The sequence below is a fragment of the Antechinus flavipes genome, chromosome 6, assembly GCF_016432865.1.
Source record: "Antechinus flavipes isolate AdamAnt ecotype Samford, QLD, Australia chromosome 6, AdamAnt_v2, whole genome shotgun sequence".
NCBI classification, from domain to species: Eukaryota; Metazoa; Chordata; class Mammalia; order Dasyuromorphia; family Dasyuridae; genus Antechinus; species Antechinus flavipes.
In genome coordinates, this window is record NC_067403.1 from 87275356 (window position 1) to 87302990 (window position 27635).

At 34.6% G+C, this 27635-nt stretch overlaps 1 protein-coding gene across 1 annotated transcript in view; it reads left to right on the plus strand.

The window, feature by feature from the left end:
* TMEM144 (transmembrane protein 144) overlaps window positions 1-19057 on the plus strand; it is a 58564-nt gene extending 39507 nt beyond the window's left edge. The window contains exons 7-12 of the mRNA XM_051966689.1: window positions 807-883; window positions 2764-2882; window positions 7358-7477; window positions 10929-11026; window positions 13789-13842; window positions 18725-19057. Coding sequence (XP_051822649.1) covers window positions 807-883; window positions 2764-2882; window positions 7358-7477; window positions 10929-11026; window positions 13789-13842; window positions 18725-18808 — 552 coding nt within the window. The 3' untranslated portion in view covers window positions 18809-19057. The remainder of the gene's footprint in view (window positions 1-806; window positions 884-2763; window positions 2883-7357; window positions 7478-10928; window positions 11027-13788; window positions 13843-18724) is intronic.
* Window positions 19058-27635: the final 8578 nt, after the last annotated feature.

Genomic DNA, 27635 nt, shown 5'->3' on the forward strand with positions numbered 1-27635 from the left:
TAAGGAGGAAATGAAATAAGATTCACGCAATCAAGTCAACAGCATTTATTAAATATATACTTTATGCCAGATATTATGCCTACTTGGAATATAAATGAAATTATAAATAAATACATACATTCCCTACCTTCAAGGAGCTTACATTTGGATGAAGGAAATTAGAATTTTAATAGGAGCTTAAAGAGTTGGACAACATGATGGAAAAGTCTACAGATTATCAGGAGCTGAACAGGGGAAAAGAGGGATACCAAAAGAGGGATATCTGTGATAGCAGCCAATTCATTTAACCACTCTGAACTTTACTTGCTTTGATATCAAATGAGAGATTGGATTCAATTGTCCCTGAGGTCCCTTTCAGTCCTAATAAATGATCCTATATTCACACAATGAGAGTAGAGCATGAAACTAGAACTTTCATATAAATATGTGAGAGGTATTTTTAAAGGAAAGAAAAATTTTGTGTGGTCCTATCTATGTCTACAATATTTGAATTGCTTCTTTTTTTTGCTGTTTGCAGTATATAGTTTCATACTTTCTGCACTGGAAGAAGGAACCTCAGAGGTAATATAGCCTAATCTCTTCCTTTTATCGATAAGGACATTGAGCAAAGAGGTTAATTAATTTGCCTAAAGACAAATTTGAGCTCGCATCCTTTCACTCCAGAACCTGAGTTCATTTCCACTGTATTGTGCTGCTTTTCCATCCCTCCCACCCACCTTCTCATGCTTCCCAAATCCAGGAACTGCCAAACATGAATTTCAAACAGATGGCTATCAAAAATGCTTTTTTGCTTGTCTTTTTGATAGGCAATCAACTGTACTCAGACCAATGGCCTGGATTATTTGTGGACCACAAAGCTTTCTCAATTACAAAACAGAATAATGTAAGGAACTATTTTCATTCTTCATTGTTACACTATGTCACACTTTGAAACATCTAATATGGAATTGCAGAGCGTAAAGAGTGATGGATTTAATAGCCAAGATCTGAACTTCAAATTTTGTCATCATTGATTTCCTACTTGACTTTGAACAAAATTACTTAACCCTTTAAGCCTTAGATTTTCATCCACAAAATAAATGATCTTTCTTTATATTCTGGAAGCAATGCATTCAACCAAAGGGCCCCTGGAGATTTTAAACTGCTGACTCATCTTCTACTCTCCACCAGGATCTCAATGCTAGAATTGGCTTTACCATTGATCAGATCAATCCCCTTGATACTGCAAATGTAGAAATGGGGCCCCCAATATTAAGTGAATTGACCAAAGTCAACTAACTTGTTAGTGACAAAGCTAAAATTGGTTCTAAGGTCTTTGGTCTCACATACTGCAGTAAAATGAGTACTGGATTTGAAGTCAAGAGGATCTGGATAATCTGGCTCTAATATTTATATAATGCCTATGCTTAGTACTTTACAAAGATTATCTCATGAGGTCCTCACAACAACTTTGGAAAATAAATTATCCTCACTCTAAAGATGAGTGAAATGAAACTGAGAGAACATGCAATTTGCCTGGATCATATAAGTATTAAATATCTGAAGATTTTAATTCAGGTTTTCCAAATTCTGTCTATTGTACCACATAGCTGCTTTTTATATTAAAGCTTTTAAAGCTCTAATGCTAATGTTTATAATAATAGTGCAGGGTTTACTTTATATATATTATTCTTATTTTTTATCACAAAAATCATCTAAAGTAGTTGCTATTATTATTTTGATTTTGCAGCTGAGAAAATTAAAATAAATAGATTAAATGATTTGTCCGGAACATATGACTAAAAAATATCTGAGGCCAAATTTGAACTTGTGTCTTCCTGAATCCAGATTCAGTGCTCTGTGTACTTCACCAACTATAAGCCTTTAATCCTGGTGCTTTTATTTAACTACCTGTTTTAACTTGATTAAGTCAAACTCTGAGGGGCTCAATCTTTAATCTATAAAGTAATTATAGAGTTTAGCTCAACGAATAACCACTTCAATAATCTAGGATTCATAATCCAGGGTATCCCAATTCCTAAAATTTAGACCAATTAACTCTAGTGATTAGTGACAATTAATTGATCTTTTTTGAGAGACCTTAATGGAAAATAATAAGGTTGTAGCACTAGCCATAGCCTAGAATAAAAATGTAAATACTATTCCATGGTCCAAACAAAAAATTAATTTTCCATGCCAACAAATTCATAGTTTTGAGCCATTATCATGAGATGAATGGGGAGAAAAACGGAGAGTTTGAGAAAATTAGAGTAAGCAAAGATGAGATATATTGACAGTCTCTGATGGGAGAGAACCATAGAAAGGAAGACAGTTTTACTCCTACCAAAACATAATTTCTTCACCACAATCCTTCCTTGATCAGTTGTGTGAATACTACTTGCTAGTCATTTTGAGACATTGTATCCATCCCCCCTTTCTGAATTACTTGGGGCAAAGAATATAACTGTGAAATATAGTAATAAAACTACAGTTGAATGCATAAGGAACACCTTTTAAGCTTCAAAGAAATTGCCTAATTTTCTGAATTTTTTCCCATTTCCCTAGCTGGTCTTCATAATAGGAAAGGAATGATAATTATCTCTTTCAATATCATGGTGTATCTTTCATATAGCCAGACTTTGTTCTGCCATTCAACGAGCTTGATACAGAGGTTATGATTTCTATTGATTGCTTGTGACTTGTATATTGTAGCATAACTTATTACTCTATATCCATGTATTTCAAAAATGCCATTATATAATATGGATTTTTTCTTTTTTTAAGAGGCTGTGTTCTTGCAGTTGCATCTGGAATACTCTATGGATGCAGTTTTGTGCCAATAATTTATATCAAGGACCATGGCAAAAGGAATGACAGTATATATAAAGGGTCTAGTCAATATGGTAAGATTCCATTAGTTCTATTATTTTACATTTTGAATAAACTGGAGTTTTGTACTCAATAATAGTAAACAAAAATAGCTAATCATAAGAGTAAATCAAACAACACAGATTTTATCTTGCTGCTCAATTTCATTTTTCTTTTTTTTTTTTGTTAAATAACTTTTTATTGACAGAACCCGTGCCAGGGTAATTTTTTACAACATTATCCCTTGCACTCACTTTTGTTCTGATTTTTCCCTTCCCTCCCTCCACCCCCTCCCCCAGATGGCAAGCAGTCCTATATATGTTGAATAGGTTACAGTATATCCTAGATACAATATATGTGTGCAGAACCGAACAATTCTCTTGTTACACAGGGAGAATTGGATTCCAAGGTATAAATAACATGGGAAGAAAAACAAAAATGCAAACAGTTTATATTCATTTCCCAGTGTTCTTTCTTTGGGTGTAGCTGCTTCTGTCCATCCTTGATCAATTGAAACTGAATTAGCTCTCTTTATCAAAGAGATCCACTTCCATCAGAATACATCCTCAAACAGTATCATTGTTGAGGTATATAATGATCTCTTGGTTCTGCTCATTTCACTTAATATCAGTTCATGTAAATCTCACCAGTCCTCTCTGTATTCATCCTGCTGGTCATTTCTTACAGGACAATAATATTCCATAACATTCATATACCACAATTTACTCAATCACTCTCCAATTGATGGGCATCCATTCATTTTCCAGTTTCTAGCCACTACAAACAGGGCTGCCAGAAACATTTTGGCACATACAAGTCCCTTTCCCTTCTTTAGCATCTCTTTGGGGTATAAGCCCAACACTGCTGGATCAAAGGGTATGCACAATTTGATAACTTTTTGTTGCTGCTCAATTTCTCTCTCTTCCTTCTGCTTTTCTTCTCCCTCTCCCTCCCCCACCCCTATCTGTCTGTCTTTCTCAATGAAAAAAGTGTCATGACTTTGAAGGCAATAAAGGACTCCAAGAGTCAGTTCACTATTTGAAATCATGAGAGATCTGGATTCTAATTCTGCCTCCACTAATTAGTGTCTATATAAAAAAGAGGGATGTATAGGATGTTCATGGAGGACTAGCTCCTCTAGTATAAGGTATTCCCAATCCCTTTGAAGAGCTGCTGCTATACCTTTGGTGTGTCCCCTTTCACTCAGCTCTCACTTGTAGCTCTAAGAAGCTGAAGCATGAATAGCAGACATATTTTGGTAAAGCCACCTTAGCTAATGGGCTAAATCAGGTTGAAGATAACTGACAGGTGATGGTGAATTAGGAAAATGTTTACCCCAAGCATCTGAAAACTTTCCCTGGTGGAATGACCAGCCAGATGAGAAAAATTGTTCTATTGGACATAAAGATAGCTAAAACAAGCAGATGGAGTGTTAGAAGTCAATATCAGACATTGAAGACTCCAAGATCAGCCACTGCACCAGGAGCATCACCAATAGTGCTGACTTTTGTCTTGACACTGGACTTGCATAAATTTATGCACTTTTATGTGAAAGAGAGAGTGAGGCTGATGACTTATTGTGGCTTTGCATCTCTTACATCCAATTCTCTCATAAATCAAGACATCACCCATCATGTAATTTATCTTCTTTAAAAACTAAGAACAAAAAAAAACTAAGAACAACAGCAGCAATATGACCAGGACAAGTCACTTATCTTGCTTATTTTCAGTTTTTGAGATATTTGAGATTGAGAGATAATTATCTCATACGATTTACTAAAATGTAATATTCAAGAGGTTTTTTTTTTTAATTTGGGGGGGGAGGAGGAAGGAAGACTTATGATCCTTAGACTCTTTAGCCTTCATCATCTTTGTTTTATATAGCACTTATATGTTCTAATCATATCATCTTTTCATTTTGCTCAATGAATTTTTCTTCTATCTATAATTTTGGAATTCAATTTGATGATTTTCTTTCTCAGAGATTCTACAGTTTTAGAGAGTATCCCTGTTAATAGTTCTACATTCTCTCCTTTTTAGTAAGAGTTTCAATTCTCAAGATCTGTAGTTTCTATCCTTAATTCTTTAATCTGGTCTCAATTCTTTTTGAGGAAATATGGCTTAGTGTAGATTTGGCCCCAGTACCAAAAAGCCATGCAAATCTTTCTCTTATATAGCCTAGATATATGATCCTGGGCATGTCACTTAATTTCTTGGTGTTTCCAGGCAACCTCCTCTAGTCAGGGAAAGTTTTAACATATAGAGAATATTTCCTCATCTAGCAGATGTCTATATTAATGAAATAATAAATTCAGTTCCTTTCTTTAATTCTTCTAAATGATTCTAGGGATTTTTAGAATTGTTTTGTTAGCCCTTTTAATGTCATAGATTCCTTTGGCAATCGAATAAAGCTATAAAATTACAAAAGAAACTAATTATGTTGAAATGCTTATTAATTGTTTTAAGTTCATGGGTACTAGTTTAAGAATCCCTATAATTTCTGGATGTTATGTACAATTTATTATAGTATTTATTCCTTTATCAAAAGTTACTTTGTCAATTTTGCCTACAAAGTATTTGTTTATTGTGTTAGAACTTTTCTTTACTTGTTTGCTCCTTTTACTCCCTTTGTCAGTTTTTATCAGTCGAGGTTGTTTTCTACAAAGTTAATTTTTTCTACTTTCATAATAAATTTTGAAAAAGGTCTATCCTCTTGAATCAGCTCTATACACACAACCTTTGTGCCTGTGTTTGTTTTCCTTTATTTACTAGATTGTGACTCTCAAAGGAAGCAAGACTGACCAACTGGCTCTTTGCTACAAAGACATCAAAGACCTGTTTTCCACCTTTCATGAGTTCTATTCTTCTGGGCTTCACTCTCATGATCTTTTATTTCTTTATATCTTGAAAATGGGCCAGGTTTATAGGCCCCAATTTCCTGAGAAGTGGGAGATCATTCTAGTAAGGACACTGCCATATGGAAATGTTAGATCTTTGAATCTAGGCTTCTTAACCACCTTCCATCTTAAAATAACTTTTCTATGCCTTGGAATTTAGGTCCTGCCCATTCTCAGGCTCCTACTCTTGCAATTGTGTTTTCCGTTTTCATTTTCATGTAGGATAATGAAGATCAGATTTAATTTTTTTTTCTAACTGGGATGCAAGTAAGATAATAGAAAGAATATCCAACTTACTATCCTGTCTCTGATATTAGTTGGACTATGGGAAAATCCCTTCACATTTCTGAATCTGAATAAGTTCATATCTAAAATAGAGGTAGTGATAAATTTTTTGACTTACCTCTTAGGATTATTATAAGCATCAAAGAAATTATGTATGTGAAATGCTTTATTAATCTCAAACCTTACATTTGTTTCCTATTAGTACAGGCAAGACCTCTTTACTAAATCCCTTATGTGACCTTCCAGACTTATCTTTATTTTTATTGGAAAACCTGAATTGTATCTCCTTTTCTCTTCAGCAATTTGGTTAAGCTTGTAAAGTTGATCATATCTGACTATCTTCCATATATTATCAAGTGGACACAATAACACATGCAAAGAAACTGGTTTTCTGATCTGATGTACTGAAATATTCCTTTGGTATACATTCAGGGGTTATTTGGTGGTCATTTGTCAATCAGATTCCATAGTCAACTAATTGACTGACTAATCTGACAGCAAGAATTTACTAAATCCTTCCTTTTTCTCCTTGGATTTTACCATAACTATAAATATCTATACTCCCAAAGAGTTCAATAAAAAGGAGGAATTGGAAGATAACAAAGTATTCTTAGCAGCAGTATTGCTAAGAGCAAAAAGAAAACTATAAATAAATAATGTATCTAGTTATTAGAGAACAAATGAACAAAGAACAGTATGTGGATGTAATGTGATATCATTGGCACCATAAGAAATTTAAAAATGTGAAGAATTCAAAGAAATATCTGATGGAAAGCTGAGAAAATAAACCAAAAGAATAATGTATGTATGTACTATCATAATATTGTAAATGAAGATGGCACTTTAGGGCCACAAAACTCAAATGATCAAACATTCATCCTTCCTTTCCATTAAAACATGTGAACTAGAAAACTGAAAAGTTTTAAAAGAGCAATTACTACTATTTGCAGCAGTTTTTCTTAACAGTTTGTTGTTTTTTAATAGTTCTGTGGTGGATTATTTATTGGGAAGTGATTTTTGTTTCAGAATAAGGTGTATAAATTAAAGAAAAAATTTACATCCTTATATTTATTTCAAATGCAGTATTACAATTGTGTATATATATATATAGTCAATGAGGAAAAGCTCATATATCTATATTTTTGTATTTTAAAAAAGATGTTAAAGTTCACAGTAAGATAGTTAATTTCCCTCTCTCCTTCTTTGACAATCGTCCATTTTCTTCTGGGTCTTTATTATCAAAACTTTTAGCATATTTTACACTCAGTTATTATATTGTAGTTACTTAAATGTAACATTTTTATGCTTTTAATATTTGAATTTTTCAGATTTGGACTATGTCTTTTCATACTTCAGTGGTATATTTGTTACAAGCACTATCTACTTCCTGGCCTACTGCATAATCATGAAAAATAATCCCAAAGTTTATCCTCAACTAATATTACCAGGTATGACTATTTAGTCCAGGGTTTCAAGTGTGTGTATGAGATGAGAGTGTCGGTGTATACATATGCATAAACTTTGTCTAATTATTTTAGCTTAGATGTCTTTTACTTCAAACAAAAGCAGCCTTTGATAGTCTGCTTTCCTTTGAGAATATGCTTCTTTTCATGTTTTGATGATCTAAAACTTGACATAATATGCTAAAAACTTTGAAAACTAGCATTTAATGATGTGAAATGGAAGTCCTATTTATAAATTTTATCAGGCTGTTTCATTAATGGCTCTGGGAAAAGAATACTTCTTTATGAGACTTCTGTGATTATTAACATTGAACTACTTATTTATTACCATTTTTATAATAAGATTAATAGGAACAAGCAATTTTTCTTTAACACACCCTTGAATATTTAGAGAATTGATTTAAAAAATTTCCTTGCTTACTACATGGCTGTCACAGAATGTCTGAGTTAGAAGGAACCCCAGAGATTTTCTAGCCTAACCTACACCTGAATAAAAATTTGCACTACCATATATCCCCAAAGCAATCAGTCAGTTTTTTTGATGTTACCTCCCTTGACATTTCATTCTTCTTTTGGATAGCCCTAATTATTAGGAAGTTTTTACTCTATCAATCCATTGCAACTAATTCTGTCCCCTGGGATCCAGGCAGCATCAGTATAACCACTCTTCCATGTAAGAAGCCCTCAAGAAGATAGCACTCAAGTGTCCCCTAAATCTTCTCTAATCAAAATATCCACCTAGTAGCTTCAAGCTATCATTCTATGGAATGTTCCTCTGTCTCCTCCCATTATTCTGGTCATGGCTCTCTACATATAGTATATTCTAATCTGTAAAGACTTTTTGCAGCCCACTTCTGGTAGTTATTCCTTTCAGTTTTGCTTTATCTATAAGTTTATTAATAAGTATAATCATCTGCATTTTTATCCAAGCCAGTGATTTTAAATAACAAATACCAGAGGACCATGCTCCCTAGGAGAATATTTTTCCAAAAGCCTTCCAAAATGATATCTGACCAGTAATAACTCCAAAAATAGAATTATTCCCTCAGCTCCAAATCTGCCTAATTATCTATGGAAAGAAATGTCTAGCCCATTATTTTATCATAATAAGATCTGTGATAAAAAGAAACTAAGCACAGATTTCTGAGTGGGATCAATTTATTAGCAAGGTTAGCAATTGCCAAAAAAAAGGATCTAAGATACTTCAGTAGCAAAAGACCAACTGAAGGGTTTACAGAAAGCATAAAATCAATAAAGAGGAACTAATTAAAATATATATGCATTAGATTAATATATATTCATGATATGTATGCATAATCATAGGAAATAAGGAATTATTGCAAGAATAGGGAAATAGGTCAATTTGTAACATTAAGGTTATTTGCATTCCCAATTCCATGTGATTTAAAATTAAAGCTTACTTTATCATTGATTCTGATGTCTGTGATTCATGAAGCAACTCATTGATAAACTATAAGAGAGCATCATGGAGTGTTTGATAAATTTTCATGAGCCTGAATGAGAAATTAACTTATGTACCAAAAGAGGGCCTTAAACAGAAAAGGGGATGTCTTACAAAATATGGAACTTAGGCTCACAAGAGTGGAAAAGTTAAATTCTAACAACTTACTCATAAAAGCTTCGAGTATAATCGTTCATATTCAAAGAACAAAAAAACAATTTACAAGAAAGTACAGAAAAATGGACATTCATGAATATAATTTCGTCAACTAACAAACTTTCTAGAACTGGTAATTCATTGTTATATATTTTGAATCCTCTCTAATGTTCTGCTGGGCACATGACAATGTTCTCTTTTGTTTTGTTTCATTTTGTTTTGCATTCTTTTTCTGTTTTTCTTTTTTGTTATTCTTTTTTTTAGATAAAATTTAAATCAGACTAAAAATTAAGTCTGATTATATTGATTGAATGCAGTTTTCAACTTCCTCTTCCTTTTCTCAGTTTCCCCGTTTTATCAATAAGGACAACTTGAAAAAATTTATCAAACTCTTTACTAAAATCTAGGTTAAACCATATTTATGTTTTTTCTAAGGTTCTAGTTCTAAAATTCCATAATTGTATTTATTTAATAATTTCCATTTTAAAAAATCAAGAGCATGTCAAATATAAGGCAAGTTCTAAAATTCCATAATTTTGCTTTAAAATTTCCTATAAAAATATAAAATCTAGAACATATTGAAATGCATTAGAGTAAAATAAAAAGATGGGATGATGAAGACATTTTTTTTCATTGGTCATATGCTTGGGAAAACAACATTTATTTCAGATTTAAAGTCAGAAGTCCAATCCCTGCCTGCTACATAGGACAAAAATGAGTCCTACAGTAGTTGTAGCTTAAAGTTCTACAGGTAAAAAAATGACAGAACCAGGATTAGAATCTAGATCCTCACTATTTTCTCTATACAATGTTGCTTCATTTTAAGAAGCAACAAAAAGAATAGGAAACAGAAATACAAACAGATAAAAATTCCAAGGGAGTGTTCCATTCATTTTGGCAAAAGCTCTTTAGCTGTATGATTTTGCCCCGTTAACATGGATACCAAAGTCACTTTGGCCAGGAATTTTAAGTGTTAGAATATTATGGCTGAGAAACAACATGGCACCAGAAGATAGCAGACTGACTCAAGTTCTGGGAAATCTGAGTTTCTCTGGCTTTTGACATACTGGCTGTAAGATCTCTTAATACCCCAGGCAATTCACTTAAACTATGATTTTCCAAGTCAGAAGTGGCAAACTCACAACACCATTTAATGTGAACCAGATTTAAATACAATTGGGAAATGTTTAATAAAATATAAGAATATTATATGAGATATATTATGTGGTATTTTAAAATTGTCAACATGAAGTCTAGAAGAATCCTGAAGTATACATATGGATTAATGGCTCCCTTTTGAGTATGACACCATTGCTCTAAGTCTCCAATGAGAGTTGGTGATCTCTATCAGTGGGATGGTGAGCTTTCAAATCAAGAAATCCCCATATTGCTAAAATTACAGTTCCAGATCAAATAAATAAATATTATGGTCCCAGGCTTTTTTTGGCTTTAACATACTTCTTCTGAAATTGCCCTAATACTTTATTTTTTGATAATATTCACAGTTCCCACTAAAAGCAGACAAGATTTTATAGATAATTAAATAATTCTCCAATAATAATATTCAATATTTAAATAATTTCCAATAATTTTCCTTCCTTTTAGAATCCAGTAATTCAATCTGATGCCAATCAGAATAGCTGAGAATTATACCCTCATTCAGCTGGTAAAAGAGTAGAGAAGCAGATTCATTTGCATTCCCAAAGAACTATAAATTCTGGCTCAAAAATCGACCGAATGGTACTGACAACAAATAAAATGATAGATATGAAGGCAGAGGTACAGTATAATAATTTCTATTTTCTTGTTACATTTCAGGGTTTTTTTCTGGAGTGCTTTGGGCAATAGCTAGTTGCTGCTGGTTCATAGCTAATCATTCTCTAAGTGCTGTGATCAGTTTTCCAATAATCACTGCAGTAAGTAAATTTATTTTCCCTCCTGAAGTTTTATTTTAAAACTGTCTTAATTTTTGCTGCAAATGTTATTCAAATAAATTGTGGTGATGCCATTTAGCTTTACAAATCTAGTAAATATCACCCTAATCAGGCTTATAATTTGCCTTTTTCTGAATATATCTAATTTCATTTGAGTAAGGCTATTTTTCTGTATCTCTTCAAGGAAAAATCTTCTCCTTTCTCCCTCTAAAACATCTCTTACATCTATAACCTAATCTCCATTCACATGTGACATACTATAATTCAAGCTCTCATCACCTCCCTTTCCAATTACGGTGGTAGTATTCTAACTGTACTCCTTGTTTCTCATCTCCAAAATCATTCTCCACACAACTAACAAAATAATCTCCCAAAAACATGGGCTGGACCTTATCTCAGCTCAATAAGTTAAAGTAGGACTTCATTGCCTGGAGAATAAAATACAAATGCCTTTGCTTAATATATAAAATATCTCAATTTAGCTCCAGCATACTTGTTATTTTTTTCCTTATTGCTTCCTCTTCATACATTCTACATTTTGTATCAACTAGCCCATTACTATTCCTTATACACAATGTTCTAACTTATCCCCATCCCCATTATTTCCCCTCCCCAATCTATCCCTCTTCCAATCACCTAAGTTCATAACCTCAATCCTTCAATGTCACCCTACATGTGCAATAACTTGTGAGATCTTGTGATCTATATTTCTCCAGCAAGCCTACTGTATATAACCCCTTTTCTTTTTGAAGATCCTAGTTCAGGTCTTCAGCACTTTTGACTGAATTAACATAATAGCCTTGTAATTGATCTTCCTGCCCCAAATTTCTCCCCTTCTCCAATCTTCCCTCCATCCAGCTGCCAAAATAAGCCTTAAATACAGGCTTTACCAGATCACCATACTGTTCTCCATTATCTCCAGAATCAAATATAACTTCCTCTATCAGGTACGCAAAGCTTATTATAAGCTAAATTCCTACTGATCTTCCCAGTTTCCTATTGTTTTTTATAGGGCTAGATAGGTACTATTTGATTAAGATCCTTCTTCTCCCCTCTTGGTTTACCAAGGATTCAGCTCAATAGAAAGATAGATTTTTTTTTTTAAATAGGAAAGCAATTTTCCTAATTCTCACACTGAAGTCCTCTGCATTCAAATCTGTTGCAAATACTCTGGGGGCAATTCTGTTTGAGTGCTCTGGAGTTTCTGCTTCTCTAATTCATGGAGTTAAGGCAAGCCCAGAAGTTCTTCTCAACAGACTGATAAGAGCTTAGAATCAAGATGCTCCGAGTCCTAAGAGTAACCTTCTACCTTCTTCCTTCTTCCCTGTCTTCATCTGAAGATCACCAAGCTTTAGGCTCTTTTGTGACATCTATGATTGTATCCCTTCCTTTCCTTGATCCCCCTCTCCTCTTTAGAAAGGGAGTTGTCAAGCAGGTTGTTTTATTTCAGAGATGTCATCCCCTATTAATCACCAGAGGGTTGATTAATACCTAAAATGTTTCTTTTATTCCCTATGCCTCTCTTCTCTTTGCAAAATGGCAGGTAAAAGAAAGGAGAGAGGGAGAACTACAAAACAATATCCAGCACATGATATGAATTACTATCATATAAATAGTCAGCAGTAAAGTGTTTCTGTGGTTAGCATCCCCAAAATAGAGTCAGGAAGACTTAAAAATCAAATCTTAACACAAACACTGTGACCCTGGGCCCCAATTAATTCAGCCCTAATTATCCTAATCAGCAAATTGAGGATAATAATATAATTTACCTTACAAGATTGTTGTGAAGCTAACATGAGATTATTTTTAAAGTACTATGATGAATATAAGACAGCTTGTTTTATTTCCACATTAACCAATATTTAGAAACTCAGATTTTAGGCAGGTTATAGACTTATAAAGTTGTGGGAAGATGTGAATTTAAATTCCACTTCTGAGCGATACTGTTTGATCCTGGTCAGATCACTTCATTCCATGGTCCCTCCAAACAATTCTCTAGGACAGTAATTTGCAGAGAAGCTCCCAGCCTGGACCTGTAATGGCAGATGGAATTTTCCCCCTAGGGAATTTTTTATTAACCAGAGAAGCTACAGATCTGCTCCCTCCCTTTGTCTCTATCTGGTACTTTTCATATCACAGGCTCATTCTTTGTCTTGTTTCATTCTTTATCCTATAGACTTTCTTCATTCTTTCCTTGCTATGTTCATTTTTCCTCCTCTATTTTCATCTCTAATTTTTCATACTGGGATGTACCTCTAATTTACCTGATTTCACTCACCTTAGCACAATGCCTAGCATATTGTTGTTGTTGTTAGCTAAGATATTGGAACAGTTTTCCATTTCCTTCTCCAACTCATTTTACATATGAGGGACTGAGACAGATAGGATTGAGTGACTTGCCCAGTGTCATACAGCTAACATCTGACAACAGATTTGAATGCAGTAGATGGATTCCTGACTTCAAGCCTGACAGCTCTATTCACTATGCTAGTTAGCTGCCCATATAAATGTTTATTGAATTGAATTGAAGCAATGTCATAGATCAACTTCAGCTGTCCAAGAACCCTAAAAGCGTACCTACAAAGTGAAATGCAGAAATGAGCCACTTGTCTAAATGATATCAACAAAAGAATGGCTACTTCCTTCAAATATCTAAATATTTGGAATATCACTTCGGTTGCCTCTGTATGTCTCAACCCAGCCTTAAGAAATGAACCTAATGTTCATATTTATCCTTCTTTCAGGGCCCAGGACTTATAGCTGCAATGTGGGGTATCTTTGTATTTAAAGAAATAAAGGTAAGAAGAAGAAATGGTAAGACTTAGGAAAAGGAATATTCAGAGAGGAGCTATAATGGGGCAGATAGATATTGCCATGCATAAAGCACCAGTACTAGGGTCAGGAAATTTTGTCTCAGTGGCTTAGTAGCTGGGTAACATAAGGCAAGTCACTTTACCTCTATTTGCTTCAGTTTACTCATCTGTAACATAGGAATAATAATACCTCGCAGAGTTATTGTGAGGATCAAATGATAGACTAATTGTGAAATGGCATATAGTAGGTACTATACAAATATGATCTCTCATTTACTAGAGTTATAATTTAGTATTGATTTTTAGAGACTTACACATAGCAATGAATGTTAGCAGAGATGATCTTCTAAATTATATATTCAAAATCTTACCTCTCTATAAATGAGAAGATATGAATCTTTTGTTTTATAGCAGTGGGGAGAATCACTGATGAGCTTCCATTCTTTTGAAGTGTCTTTAGGGGCCATATGTTTTTTTTAAAAAGGAAGAAAAAATTCTTTAGAAGGTTGTTGTACATTATGAGAGCAATATTTTGGCCTCCCAAAAGAAAATTTCATGAGGCAAGCTGATAACTGAGTGTAAAATAACATGTTTGGGACCTTATTGCTTGTACTTCCATCAACAGTTTTTTTCATTATTATAGATTCATAAAAATCCTAGTAATGGGTGTCTAATAGACCTGGAAGGGCCAGAAGACAAGAGAGGGAGTAGAAGTGCTTTACTAAATACTGGTTCAGAGACTACTTTTTATCTTGTTTTATACACAAGAAGAATGGGTAGAATGAGTCAGGAAGACATGTTCATATCCTAGTAGTTCTGTGAGCACAGGCAAATTCACAACCTTGCTGAAGCTCAGATAGTTCTAAGACCAAAACTTAAAGACAGACTGCCATCTTTGTTGTGGAAGGAGTTTCCCACACTGGAAAAATTATAGATCTTTCTCAAGTAGAGCTATTACCATACTTCAAAATAGCAATGCTAGAAATAAAAGTGGAGCCCATTTTGGAACTATTTGTTCCCCATTTATCCTAATCTTTAATTAAAAGGAGAAAAAAAAAACTTTCAAAACCTCTGGGTACTGTTTCAGAGTAGGGTTATAGAATACAACATAAATGCAAAATTGTTTTACCAAAAATCAATAGCCATAATATTTTCTCCTTAATATGAAGCTGTAATACAAAACCTTGCCTGGTTTTAATAAGTACTGATGCTATCTCTTTGTTCTGGGAGCTGTAAAGTGAATTTGTAGAACTGGCCGATCCTCAACATGATAAATCACTTCAAGGCTTTTTAAGAAATCATTTCATTCCTGCTAAATGAGAAGAAATAGAGTTAACAAGTCACGCTTTGCTAATATGGGCAAGATTCTTGGGTTTAAATAAACAAAAGAAGCCATTATTAAGAAAACTCTTTGGAGCACAATCCAATTTTTTAAGTACACAGAAATATGCTAATAGGATTTCAGACTCAAGGTCCTTTCTTGCACATGGTTCTTATTTCTTAGTTAGAATTACCTCACAAAGTAACTCCATGCCCCAAATCAGTTGCAAAGCTATGAGAGTGGGATCTGTCTACCTTACAGGGAATAATGGTTCCTATTAAAGTATGTGGTACCTAATAGCCCTTGAGAAGGTGTTAAAGACCTTAGAAAGACATGGGAAAGTGAGATATTAGAACCATGCACAAAGGTATAGCTAAAGAGTAAAGGTTGCAAAGACATTTTAAAATTAGTTTGGTCATAAGTGCATTTAAATCATCTGCACCAGGTGCCAAAGACATAACTTGAGAACTGGGTACTGCTTAAAAATTAGACTTAATAAGGGGTCCTGCATGCACAGAAATACAATTTATTTGTACATTGAGGGCTTCAAAAAGTTGAAATCATTTGTGGAGAGATGCCAGAGCAAAGATGGGATACTTATTCTGTTCATTGTTTACTGTGCAAAATTTAGGTTGGCTATAAGAAACAATTTCCTGAAAGAGTATTAGAAAACATTAAAATTGGTTACCTATAATTCTTAAAAAAAAAAAAAAATTCATGGAGCCAATGGGAGACACTATGGTGTAGTGGATAGAGAGCTGGCCTTAAACACTTGAAGATTTGAGTTCAAATCCTACCCTATGACACACACTGGGCAAATCAGTTAACTTTTCATAGCTCCAGGACAGTAGTGTCAAAATTACATAGAAAAGGAAGCCAATAAACCAAATAAGACTCCCTGGGGTTACATGTTGACTTAAAAAAACTATATATTAACATTATCTATGTTCTATTATGTTTTATTTCCTTTGGTAAATATTTCCTTTATATTTTCATCTGTTTCCAAATCCTGTCTCCCTGTTCATCTCCTCTTTTATAGGCTCTAGGCAACTCTTTTAAGACTTTAAGTTGCACAGAAGGTACTAGCCTGCATTAGAAGAGGGACTTTCCTCACCTGGGAGTTCCCTATGCCAATAAAATCACAAGTCCCTTTCTTTATCCAGAGAAAATTAAAGAGTAGGTCTCCCTGAAAGCTGAAGAATATACTAAAATGATCTCTCAGGACCCTCAAAAAATTTTAACTCTCTGATTGGATAAGTTAGCTGCTGGTGATTTCCAAGCAGCACTCTTTATTCTAATGCAAAAGTGCCTAACAGGTTACAGAAATATTTCAAATACTTCACATGCCAGTCAGGTTAAACACAGATACACAAATACAAGAGTCAAAGCACTAAGTCCAATAGGGCTCCTAAGGAAATTTATCACTATCAACAAATACATCATAGTTAGTAAGAGCCAGTGTAAACTTATTAAGGGAGCAATGGCTTGGCAAAGCCTGAAGTCTTCCTCTGACACAGACTAGCTCCCAATCAAGAAAAAATCCATATTCCTTCTCTATTCCCCTCCACATAACTCTCAAAGTCTGAAAGTCTCAAAGATTGAAGTTATAGATTTGTTGTTGCCCTGCCTCAGTGGGGAGAGTTTATCCACTTCAGGAGTTTCCTATACCCATAAAGCCACAGACTTAGACACAAACAAAAACTACTTATAAATCTTAGCTTTCACCTCTGGCTGTGGACTTCATGAAGAAATATATCTGTCCATCTAAATGTTCCTTAGGCTCTAAGCTATTTTGCAATAGTGTTCTTTGAAGCAAACTTTGAAGTAGCTGGTCTACCATAAAAGATAGAGAGGCTTCCATCTCCGATCAAACCACATGGATTTAAAAGCAGAATAGGTTTTCTTTATATTTGATGGTGCCTGGAAAATAAATTTATTTATTCATTAAACACATACTGCACATTTTATCTGTTTTTATTCCAGGAAGTTTGCTTTGAAATTTTACATTTGACAACTTTGAAACCAGATATAATTGGTTGGTTTGTATTTTTGAAAAGAATGTTTGTCAACTTATTTAGGGGAGTGACTTTTAAGCCCTAAAGTTCTATTAGGATAATGCTTCCAACCTAATTTTTCTTTGCCTGTGTAGAGAAAAGTACTGAATGATCAGGTAGCAAAAATCTGCTCGGGCACAAGTGGCCAATAGAAAAATACCAAAAACGGAACCTGCCACAGTTAGCTACCAAAAGCTATTTGTGGGATGTTAGAAGTTTTTGGAGGTGGATTAAAGTGAGCTGTTCTGCCCTGGATATCTACTTCCTACATCTGTTTTTCTTATATTGAGTTCTTATTTCACTTCTTTAATATAAAAAAATCCTTTATCAGTTTCCTAGTATTCAGAAAATAAGGTTCAAACTCATTAGCTTGGCATTCAGAGGATCATAGCTTTATATCCGAAAATAACTTTCAGAATCCCTGAAACACAAATAAAAAGCGACTCACAAAGAATTTAAGATCTTGCCCCAGTATCGCACAGTTAGTAAGTATCTAAGGTAGAGTTTGAATTCAGGTCTTCCTGACTCAATGGTCACTTCCCAATCTACTCTACTACACTGCCTACGTTCAGGATTTTCTGTAATCTGGCAATGTTCTCCCTTTTCAGATTTATTTCATACAAATTCCTACTATAGGCTCTACCTGTCATCCAAACTGGATCAACTCATAGTCTTTTCCATTCATCTAGCACTTTGTTTTATCTTTAGGTTTGCATATTTCATACTTTGTACCTTAAATCTACTCTATCCATCCCATCATTTCCTTTTAAAATCCTATCTATCTTTAAAGGCCTGACTTATAGATCATCTCCTCCAGGAGAACTTCTCTCACTCCTTTGATCAAAAGGATCTTTTCTTAATATAATCTTGTATATAGTTTGTATAACTCACATGTAGGAGCCTGTTTTTGCAATTTTTCTGCAGTATATAGTGTATTTATTGTGTAGCACTATATCTTTCTTTGAATATCATTTTCCCTACCTCTGATGGATTATAAGCCCCAAAAGAAAAAGAGCCCATCTTCTATATTATTTTGTATCTTCCCAAAATCCTAATCTTTGCATATAAGATTATTGAATAAATTTATTTATTTTTTCAAAAACCATTTCATAGGTTTTTCTATGAATTAGAAGGAAATTCAAAGACCAAATAGTTCAAACTCTTTGTGTTAGAGATGATGAAAACAATAATTTGAACTCATTACCTTTGGCTCCCAAACCAGTGCCCTCACTAACTTATTAAGTAGTTACTATGTACAAAGCTCTGTGCTAACTTCTAAGACAGATATTAGCTTTTATAAGTCAGGATCCTTGCCCTCATTGAGTTTACAATCTAATAAAAGGATAAGGTAGACTTTATTCACATGACAGATGGTCTGGCCTAAAAAATCAAAATCTTTGACCCAGATTTTTAATATTAAGTTGTATAGGAGGAAACCTTCCTTTTATGGGGTGGTTTGTATTAATATCTTTTTCTCATTTCTTTGCCACAGGGTATTAAAAATTATATATTAATTACGCTTGCATTTTGTATCATATTAGCTGGAGCCTTCGCCACTGCCTTTTCTAAAGTTTAAATGAGTCACCAGCAGATGGCAGCAGTAATTAATCAAAGTCCCATGATGTGGCAGTGCTAGAAAGACTTGATATTTTTAAAGAAGAAACAGAAGTTAATTTTCTTTACACAAGAAGAAATAAACTGCTGCTCTCTGTGACTGTAATTATAAAACTTTTTTTTCTACTTGTTTCAAGAACATGGGAAGGAAGAAAGTCACTTTGTGTGAAATGTTTATGAACAAAAGAAAAAGTCATCTGACCCACCAAATGGAAAGAACATCTGTAGGGCTTTAATGAATGTCCAAAAGATTATTTTCTGGATTATTTTCAGAAGCTTTAGTCATTTATTTTTCTCAGGGATGGATAGCCCAAATATGGATTCTCTTATCCTTATGTCCATTTGGAGGGAGGGGGGGAGAGGAGGGAGGGAATGGTAATTCAACAGTGTGGAACCATGATGTGGTTCTATATATTGTTAAGTCTCAACTCTGTCCATAATCAGAGAGTTTATAGTTTGAACTATCTCAACTCAATAACTTAGAATTTATTATTTTCTTTTTTTTCAAATGAGGTAACAATATATTAGGGTGACTAAAATTTGTCAAAGAATACGCTGGGATTTGGTTTTAGAAATAGATTGCAGGACTTCCGGTTAAGATGGCGGAGAGGAGGCTCACAGCTGCATAAGCTCCGCGCTTTCTCTCACTATCCACTTCATTACAAGCCTCTGAATCAATGCTTGACTGAAAAAAACCCACAAATAGTTACCAAGAGAAGCCATCCTTGAGATCCGCCAAGAAAGGTCTGTCTTTACTGGAGGGCTGGGGCGGTTTTAGATCGGGCGCAGGCGGCGGGCAGCGGCAGTGAAAGCACGGGAGCAGACTGGAGAGGGGGTGGGGAGTGATCGTAGCCATTTCTGCGGGGAGAGCTTCGCTACAGGTTTGGATACTTTCCTCTGGCAGCAAGTCAACAGCCCAGCAGAGAAGCTAAAAACACCGGGGCTGAAGAATACAACCCCAAACAGCTGGAGTCTCTCAGGACCTGGCCGCCCCCCCCTTCCCCCCCCTCAGTGACTCAGCACGCTCTGGGATCTCAGAGCGCAGGCGCAGCACAGTCCTGCTAGTGCCTCACTGCTGCCCCCTGCAGTCTGTAGAGGAAGCTCGATAACACACCCAGCCCCCCCCCAAAGAAAGACTCCAGTTTTTTCTGTTTTTCTTTGGTAGTTTGTCCCTGATTAATAGACAGAATGAGCAAGAAGCTGAAGAGGACTTTAACCCTTGACAGCTTCTACACAGATAGAGAGCAGACTCTAAATCCTGAGGAGACTAAAAACAGGCAGTCCCCAGGTGATTCCCCAAAGGAGGAGATTGTCTGTTCCTCAGCACAGATGAACCTCATAGAAGTGATTAAAAAGGCTCTCACAAGGGAGCTAGAAGAAAAATGGGGAAAGCAGAGTGAGGCTTGGCAAAAGGAGAGAGAAGCTTGGGAAAAGGAGAGGGAGGCTTGGCAAAAGAGCCTGGAGAAAGTTAAAGAGAGAGTGGATAAAGAAGTAAAATCCTTGAAAAATAGGATTAGTGAACTGGAAACAGAAAATAGCTCTCTAAAAAACAAAATTGGCGAAATGGAAAAAAATTCCACAGAACAAAAGAACTCAATGGGACAATTAGAGAAAGATTTTAAAAAAGTGAGTGAAGAGAATACTTCACTGAAAATCAGAATTGAACAAGTGGAATTGAATGACTCGAGGAGACAAGAAGAATCAGTCAAGCAAATCCAAAAAAATCAAACAATGGAGAAAAATGTGAAATACCTTCTGGGGAAGACAACAGACCTGGAAAACAGATCCAGGAGAGACAATCTGAGAATCATTGGACTCCCAGAAAAACATGATGAAAAAAAGAGCCTGGACACTGTCTTCCAGGAAATTATCAAAGAGAACTGCCCAGAAGTCATAGGAACAGAGGAAAAAATAAACATTGAAAGGATTCATCGATCACCCACTGAAAGGGATCCTAAAATCAAAACACCAAGGAATATAGTGGCCAAATGCCAGAACCCTCAGATGAAAGAAAAAATATTGCAAGCGGCTAGAAAAACCCAATTCAAGTATCAAGGAGCCACAATAAGGATCACCCAGGATCTGGCAGCATCCACATTAAAAGATCGAAGGGCCTGGAATATGATATTCCAAAAGGCTAAGGAACTTGGTATGCAACCAAAAATAACTTACCCAGCGAGAATGAGCATCTTTTTCCAGGGAAGAAGATGGACATTCAACGAAGTAAGCGAATTTCATCTATTTCTGATGAAAAAACCAGAACTTAACAAAAAGTTTGATCTACAAATATAGAACTCAAGAGAAATCTAAAAAGGTAAAGATTAATCTTGGGAACTATATTTTGACTATATAGATGTATAAAGAATACATGTATACCTTGTTCTAGAAATTGATGTGGAAAGGACATTGTACCAGAAAAAGGGTAAAGTGGGGGTAGTACATCTCATGAAGAGGCATAGGAAACCTATTATATCTGAGAGAAAGAATGGAGGGGGATGAATATAGTGGGTATCTTACTGCCTTCAGAATTGGCTTTAAGTGAAAAATCTTAAGACATATTCAATCTATGGTGAAACTTCTCCCATCTCATTGAAAAGTGAGAAGGGAAAAGTGGAAAGGGAAGGAATAAGCTAAGCGGAAGGGAATACGGGAACTGGGAGGGAAAGGGGTAAGATAGGGGGAGGAACTCTAAGGCGGGGGGAGGGACACTAAAAAGGGAGGGCTGTGAGAAGCAAGGGGTGCTCACAAGCTTAATACTTGGAAGGGGGGGAAAGGGGAAAGAAGGGAGGAAAGCATAAACCGGGGTTAACAAGATGGCAAGTAATACAGAATTGGTCATTCTAACCATAAACGTGAACGGGGTAAACTCCCTCATAAAGAGGAAGCGGTTAGCAGAATGGATTAAAAGCCAGAATCCTACAATATGTTGTTTACAGGAAACACACCTGAAGCGGGGAGATACATGCAGGTTAAAGGTAAAAGGTTGGAGCAAAATCTACTATGCTTCAGGTGAAGCCAAAAAAGCAGGGGTAGCCATCCTGATCTCAGATCAAGCTAAAGCAAAAATTGACCTAATTAAAAGAGATAAGGAAGGACACTATATCTTGCTAAAGGGTAGCATGGATAATGAAGCACTATCTATATTAAACATATATGCACCAAGTGGGGTAGCATCTAAATTCTTAAAAGAGAAACTAAGAGAGCTGCAAGAAGAAATAGACAGTAAAACTATAATAGTGGGAGATCTTAACCTTGCACTCTCAGAATTAGATAAATCAAACCACAAAATAAATAAGAAAGAAGTCAAAGAGGTAAATAGAATACTAGAAAAGTTAGATATGATAGATCTCTGGAGAAAATGTAATGGAGACAGAAAGGAATACACTTTCTTTTCAGCAGTTCATGGAACCTATACAAAAATTGACCATATATTAGGACATAAAAACCTCAAACTCAAATGTAGTAAGGCAGAAATAGTAAATGCATCCTTTTCAGACCACGATGCAATGAAAATTACATTCAACAAAAAAGCAGGGGGAAGTAGACCAAAAAATAATTGGAAACTAAATAATCTCATACTAAAGAATGATTGGGTGAAACAGCAAATCATAGACATAATTAATAACTTCACCCAAGAAAACGATAATAATGAGACATCATACCAAAATGTATGGGATGCAGCCAAAGCGGTAATAAGGGGAAATTTCATATCTCTAGAGGCCTATTTGTATAAAATAGAGAAAGAGAAGGTCAATGAATTGGGTTTGCAATTAAAAATGCTAGAAAAGGAACAAATTAAAAACCCCCAGTCAAACACTAAACTTGAAATTCTAAAAGTAAAAGGTGAGATCAATAAAATTGAAAGTAAAAAAACTATTGAATTGATTAATAAAACTAAGAGTTGGTTCTATGAAAAAACCAACAAAATAGACAAACCCTTAGTAAATCTGATTAAAAAAAGGAAAGAGGAAAATCAAATTGTTAGTCTTAAAAATGAAAAGGGAGAACTCACCACTAACGAAGAGGAAATTAGAGCAATAATTAGGAGTTACTTTGCCCAACTTTATGCCAATAAATTCGACAACTTAAATGAAATAGAAAAATACCTCCAAAAATACAGCTTGCCCAAACTAACAGAGGAAGAAGTAAATATCCTAAACAGTCCCATCTCAGAAAAAGAAATAGAACAAACTATCAATCAACTCCCTAAGAAAAAATCCCCAGGACCAGATGGATTTACATGTGAATTCTACCAAACATTTAAAGAACAATTAACTCCAATGTTATATAAACTATTTGAAAAAATAGGGATTGAAGGAGTCCTACCAAACTCCTTTTATGACACAGATATGGTACTGATACCTAAACCAGGTAGGCTGAAAACAGAGAAAGAAAATTATAGACCAATCTCCCTAATGAATATTGATGCTAAAATCTTAAATAAAATATTAGCAAAAAGATTACAGAAAATTGTCACCAGGATAATACACTATGACCAAGTAGGATTTATACCAGGAATGCAGGGCTGGTTCAATATTAGGAAAACTATTAGCGTAATTGACTATATCAATAACCAAACAAACAAAAACCACATGATCATCTCAATAGATGCAGAAAAAGCATTTGATAAAATCCAACATCCATTCCTAATAAAAACACTTGAGAGCATAGGAATAAATGGACTTTTCCTTAAAATAGTCAGGAGCATATATTTAAAACCATCAGTAAGCATCATATGCAATGGGGAAAAACTGGAACCTTTCCCAGTAAGATCTGGAGTGAAGCAAGGCTGCCCACTATCACCATTATTATTTAATATCGTATTAGAAACACTAGCCTCGGCAATAAGAGTCGAGAAAGATATAAAAGGAATTAGAGTAGGCAATGAGGAAACCAAACTATCACTCTTTGCAGATGATATGATGGTATACCTAGAGAACCCCAGAGATTCTACCAAAAAGCTATTGGAAATAATTCATAATTTTAGCAAAGTAGCTGCCTACAAAATAAATCCCCATAAATCCTCAGCATTTTTATACATCACCAACAAAACCCAACAGCAAGAGATACAAAGAGAAATTCCATTCAGAATAACTGTTGATACCATAAAATATTTGGGAATCTATCTACCAAAGGAAAGTCAGGAATTATATGAGCAAAATTATAAAAAAGTCTCCACACAAATAAAGTCAGACTTAAATAATTGGAAAAATATTAAGTGCTCTTGGATCGGCCGAGCGAACATAATAAAGATGACAATACTCCCTAAACTAATCTATTTATTTAGTGCTATACCAATCAGACTTCCAAGAAAATATTTTATTGATCTAGAAAAAATAACAACAAAATTCATATGGAACAATAAAAAGTCGAGAATCTCAAGGGAATTAATGAAAAAAAAATCAAATGAAGGTGGCCTAGCTGTACCTGATCTAAAATTATATTATAAAGCAGCAGTCACCAAAACCATTTGGTATTGGCTAAGAAATAGATTAGTGGATCAGTGGAAAAGGCTAGGCTCACAAGACAGAATAGTCAATTATAGCAATCTAGTGTTTGACAAACCCAAAGCCCCTAACTTCTGGGAAAAGAATTCATTATTTGATAAAAACTGCTGGGATAATTGGAAATTAGTATGGCAGAAATTAGGCATGGACCCACACTTAACACCATATACCAAGATAAGATCAAAATGGGTCTATGACCTAGGCATAAAGAACGAGACTATAAATAAATTAGAGGAACATAGAATAGTTTATCTCTCAGACTTGTGGAGGAGAAAGAAATTTGTGACCAAAGATGAACTAGAGACCATTACTGATCACAGAATAGAAAATTTTGATTACATCAAATTAAAAAGCTTTTGTACAAATAAAACTAATGCAAACAAGATTAGAAGGGAAGCAACAAACTGGGAAAACATTTTCACAGTTAAAGGTTCTGATAAAGGCCTCATTTCCAAAATATATAGAGAACTGACTCAAATTTATAAGAAATCAAGCCATTCTCCAATTGATAAATGGTCAAAGGATATGAACAGACAATTTTCAGAGGATGAGATTGAAACTATTACCACTCATATGAAAGAGTGTTCCAAATCATTATTGATCAGAGAAATGCAAATTAAGACAACTCTGAGATACCACTACACACCTGTCAGATTGGCTAAGATGACAGGAAAAAATAATGATGAATGTTGGAGGGGATGCGGGAAAACTGGGACACTAATGCATTGTTGGTGGAGTTGTGAACGAATCCAACCATTCTGGAGAGCAATCTGGAATTATGCCCAAAAAATTATCAAATTGTGCATACCCTTTGATCCAGCAGTGTTTCTATTGGGCTTATATCCCAAAGAAATACTAAAGAAGGGAAAGGGACCTGTATGTGCCAAAATGTTTGTAGCAGCCCTGTTTGTAGTGGCTAGAAACTGGAAAATGAATGGATGCCCATCAATTGGAGAATGGCTGGGTAAATTGTGGTATATGAATGTTATGGAATATTATTGTTCTGTAAGAAATGACCAGCAGGATGAATACAGAGAGGACTGGCGAGACTTACATGAACTGATGCTAAGTGAAATGAGCAGAACCAGGAGATCATTATACACTTCGACAACGATATTGTATGAGGACATATTTTGATGGAAGTGGATTTCTTTGACAAAGAGACCTGAGTTTCAATTGATAAATGACGGACAAAAGCAGCTACACCCAAAGAAAGAACACTGGGAAACGAATGTAAACTATCTGCATTTTTGTTTTTTTTCCCGGATTATTTATACCTTCTGAATCCAATTCTCCCTACGCAACAAGAGAACTGTTCGGTTCTGCAAACATATATTGTATCTAGGATATACTGCAACATATCCAACATATAAAGGACTGCTTGCCATCTAGGGGAGGGGGTGGAGGGAGGGAGGGGGAAAAAAATCGGAACAGAAACGAGTGTCAATATAATGTAATTATTAAATAAAAAATTTAAAAAAAAAAAAAAAGAAATAGATTGCAAAGGTGTCCAGATTCTTTTCTAGATAAAATATTGTGTTAGCAAGTGAATTTATTTTATTATTTTCAAATGTATAAGCTCTATTATGTATCAACAAAAACATAAATACCAAAACTTATATTTCTAAGTGAATATAGTCCTTCAAAGTAGTTCGCTTCTGAGTCTGTACATTTATTCTAATGAAGCTGCAATCACTTAAAATATTTTTGAAGCTCTTATTTTGGAATTTTCTTCAAAGACAGTTGATGTATTCATACAAGAAATTGTCCAACCTAATCACCTACCTCATCTGCTAGCAATAATTCCAAATTCATATTTCTAACATTCAAAAACTTCAAAAGATAAGAATTTGACATCATTGAAAATATTTAAAAGAATGTACCATTTTTCTCTTAAGAAAATTCTAAAAGAGGTCTTCTTGAAAATTTTCAAGTACCATTGAAATCATTGAACTTTTCAACATAATTCCCATTATAGTCATATGAATAAATTCTAATAGTTTTCTTAAAATGTTCATTTCATGTAATAATCAGATTTCATAATCTTTAACTTACTAATTTCTGCTGCAGAAAAATGGGATGGGCATATATTGTCTTAAAATTTATATATGAGCTTGAAATAGTAAAAAGATAAAAGCTATGTTCGAATAAGAATAGTTGATATCTATATTCAAATATTTTAAATTCACATCTTACTGTAAATTAGAACTGTGATAATGAATTCTTTTGTGTTTTTGCAAGTTTAAATTAAATATGTTGATGATCTGTGAAGACAGTATTTTAACTTAGAATGCCATGAAAATGATCAAAATATCTTTTTCCTATTTTGTCAGCTTATTCAAGGTAATCTTCTTATTTATATATTATTCAAAACTGTCTATTTGACAGGTATGGTAATATAATAAATGTTCTGTTCTTGCAGACTCTTTAAATGGTCACATTGTTTATCTTTGCTGTTGCTTATCCTAAATTGTTGTATGACCACCACCCTTCTATTGTTCCCTCCCTCCCTCCTTCTCTCTCTCTCTCTCTCTCTCTCGCTCTCTCTCTCTCTCTCTCTCTCTCTCGCTCTCGCTCTCTCTCGCTCTCGCTCTCGCTCTCGCTCTCTCACTCTCCCTCTCTCTTGCTTTCTCTCTCTCTCTCTCTCTCTCTCTCTCTCTCTCTCTCTCTCTCTCTCTCTCTCTCTCTCTCTGAATGGAGGATTGCTGCTAATGAAAATAATATCAAGTACTTTTCAAAATGATTAGAAAGCTAAAAAGCTGCCTAACTACAGTGATCAAATTAACTGTGCAATTGTAAAACCTGTACTTTGTTCCTTGAAGAGAGATTTATTCAGGTACCAAACAATACAATCTATAATTCTTATAACCTACTGGTATAAAAGTTCTCTTGCTCATGACCCAGTCATAAATAGAAAATTTTTACCTTCGGGACAAGTGGCAGAAAAAGTACATTCATTTACACATACAGAATTACGAAGGAGTTCATCCCAAGATATCATCAGCACTAAAGTGTTTAACAATTAGCTCACTCAAGGGGAAAGAAAAAATTTTAGTTTAAAACACATTATTATTTTCTCCATCACTTTCTTAAGTCTGGACAGTGAGAATATCAATAAATCAAGCTGTAGTTTGTCCTTTGCCTATTTCTGAGGCATAAATTTGTTCACTGAAATTTGTACTGAAAATTTAATAATCACCTCTCACAAGACAGTTCAAACTGGCTCCAGCATACTCTTGATGGACATACCTGATAACTTTCTATTTAAAGTGACTGCTGTTG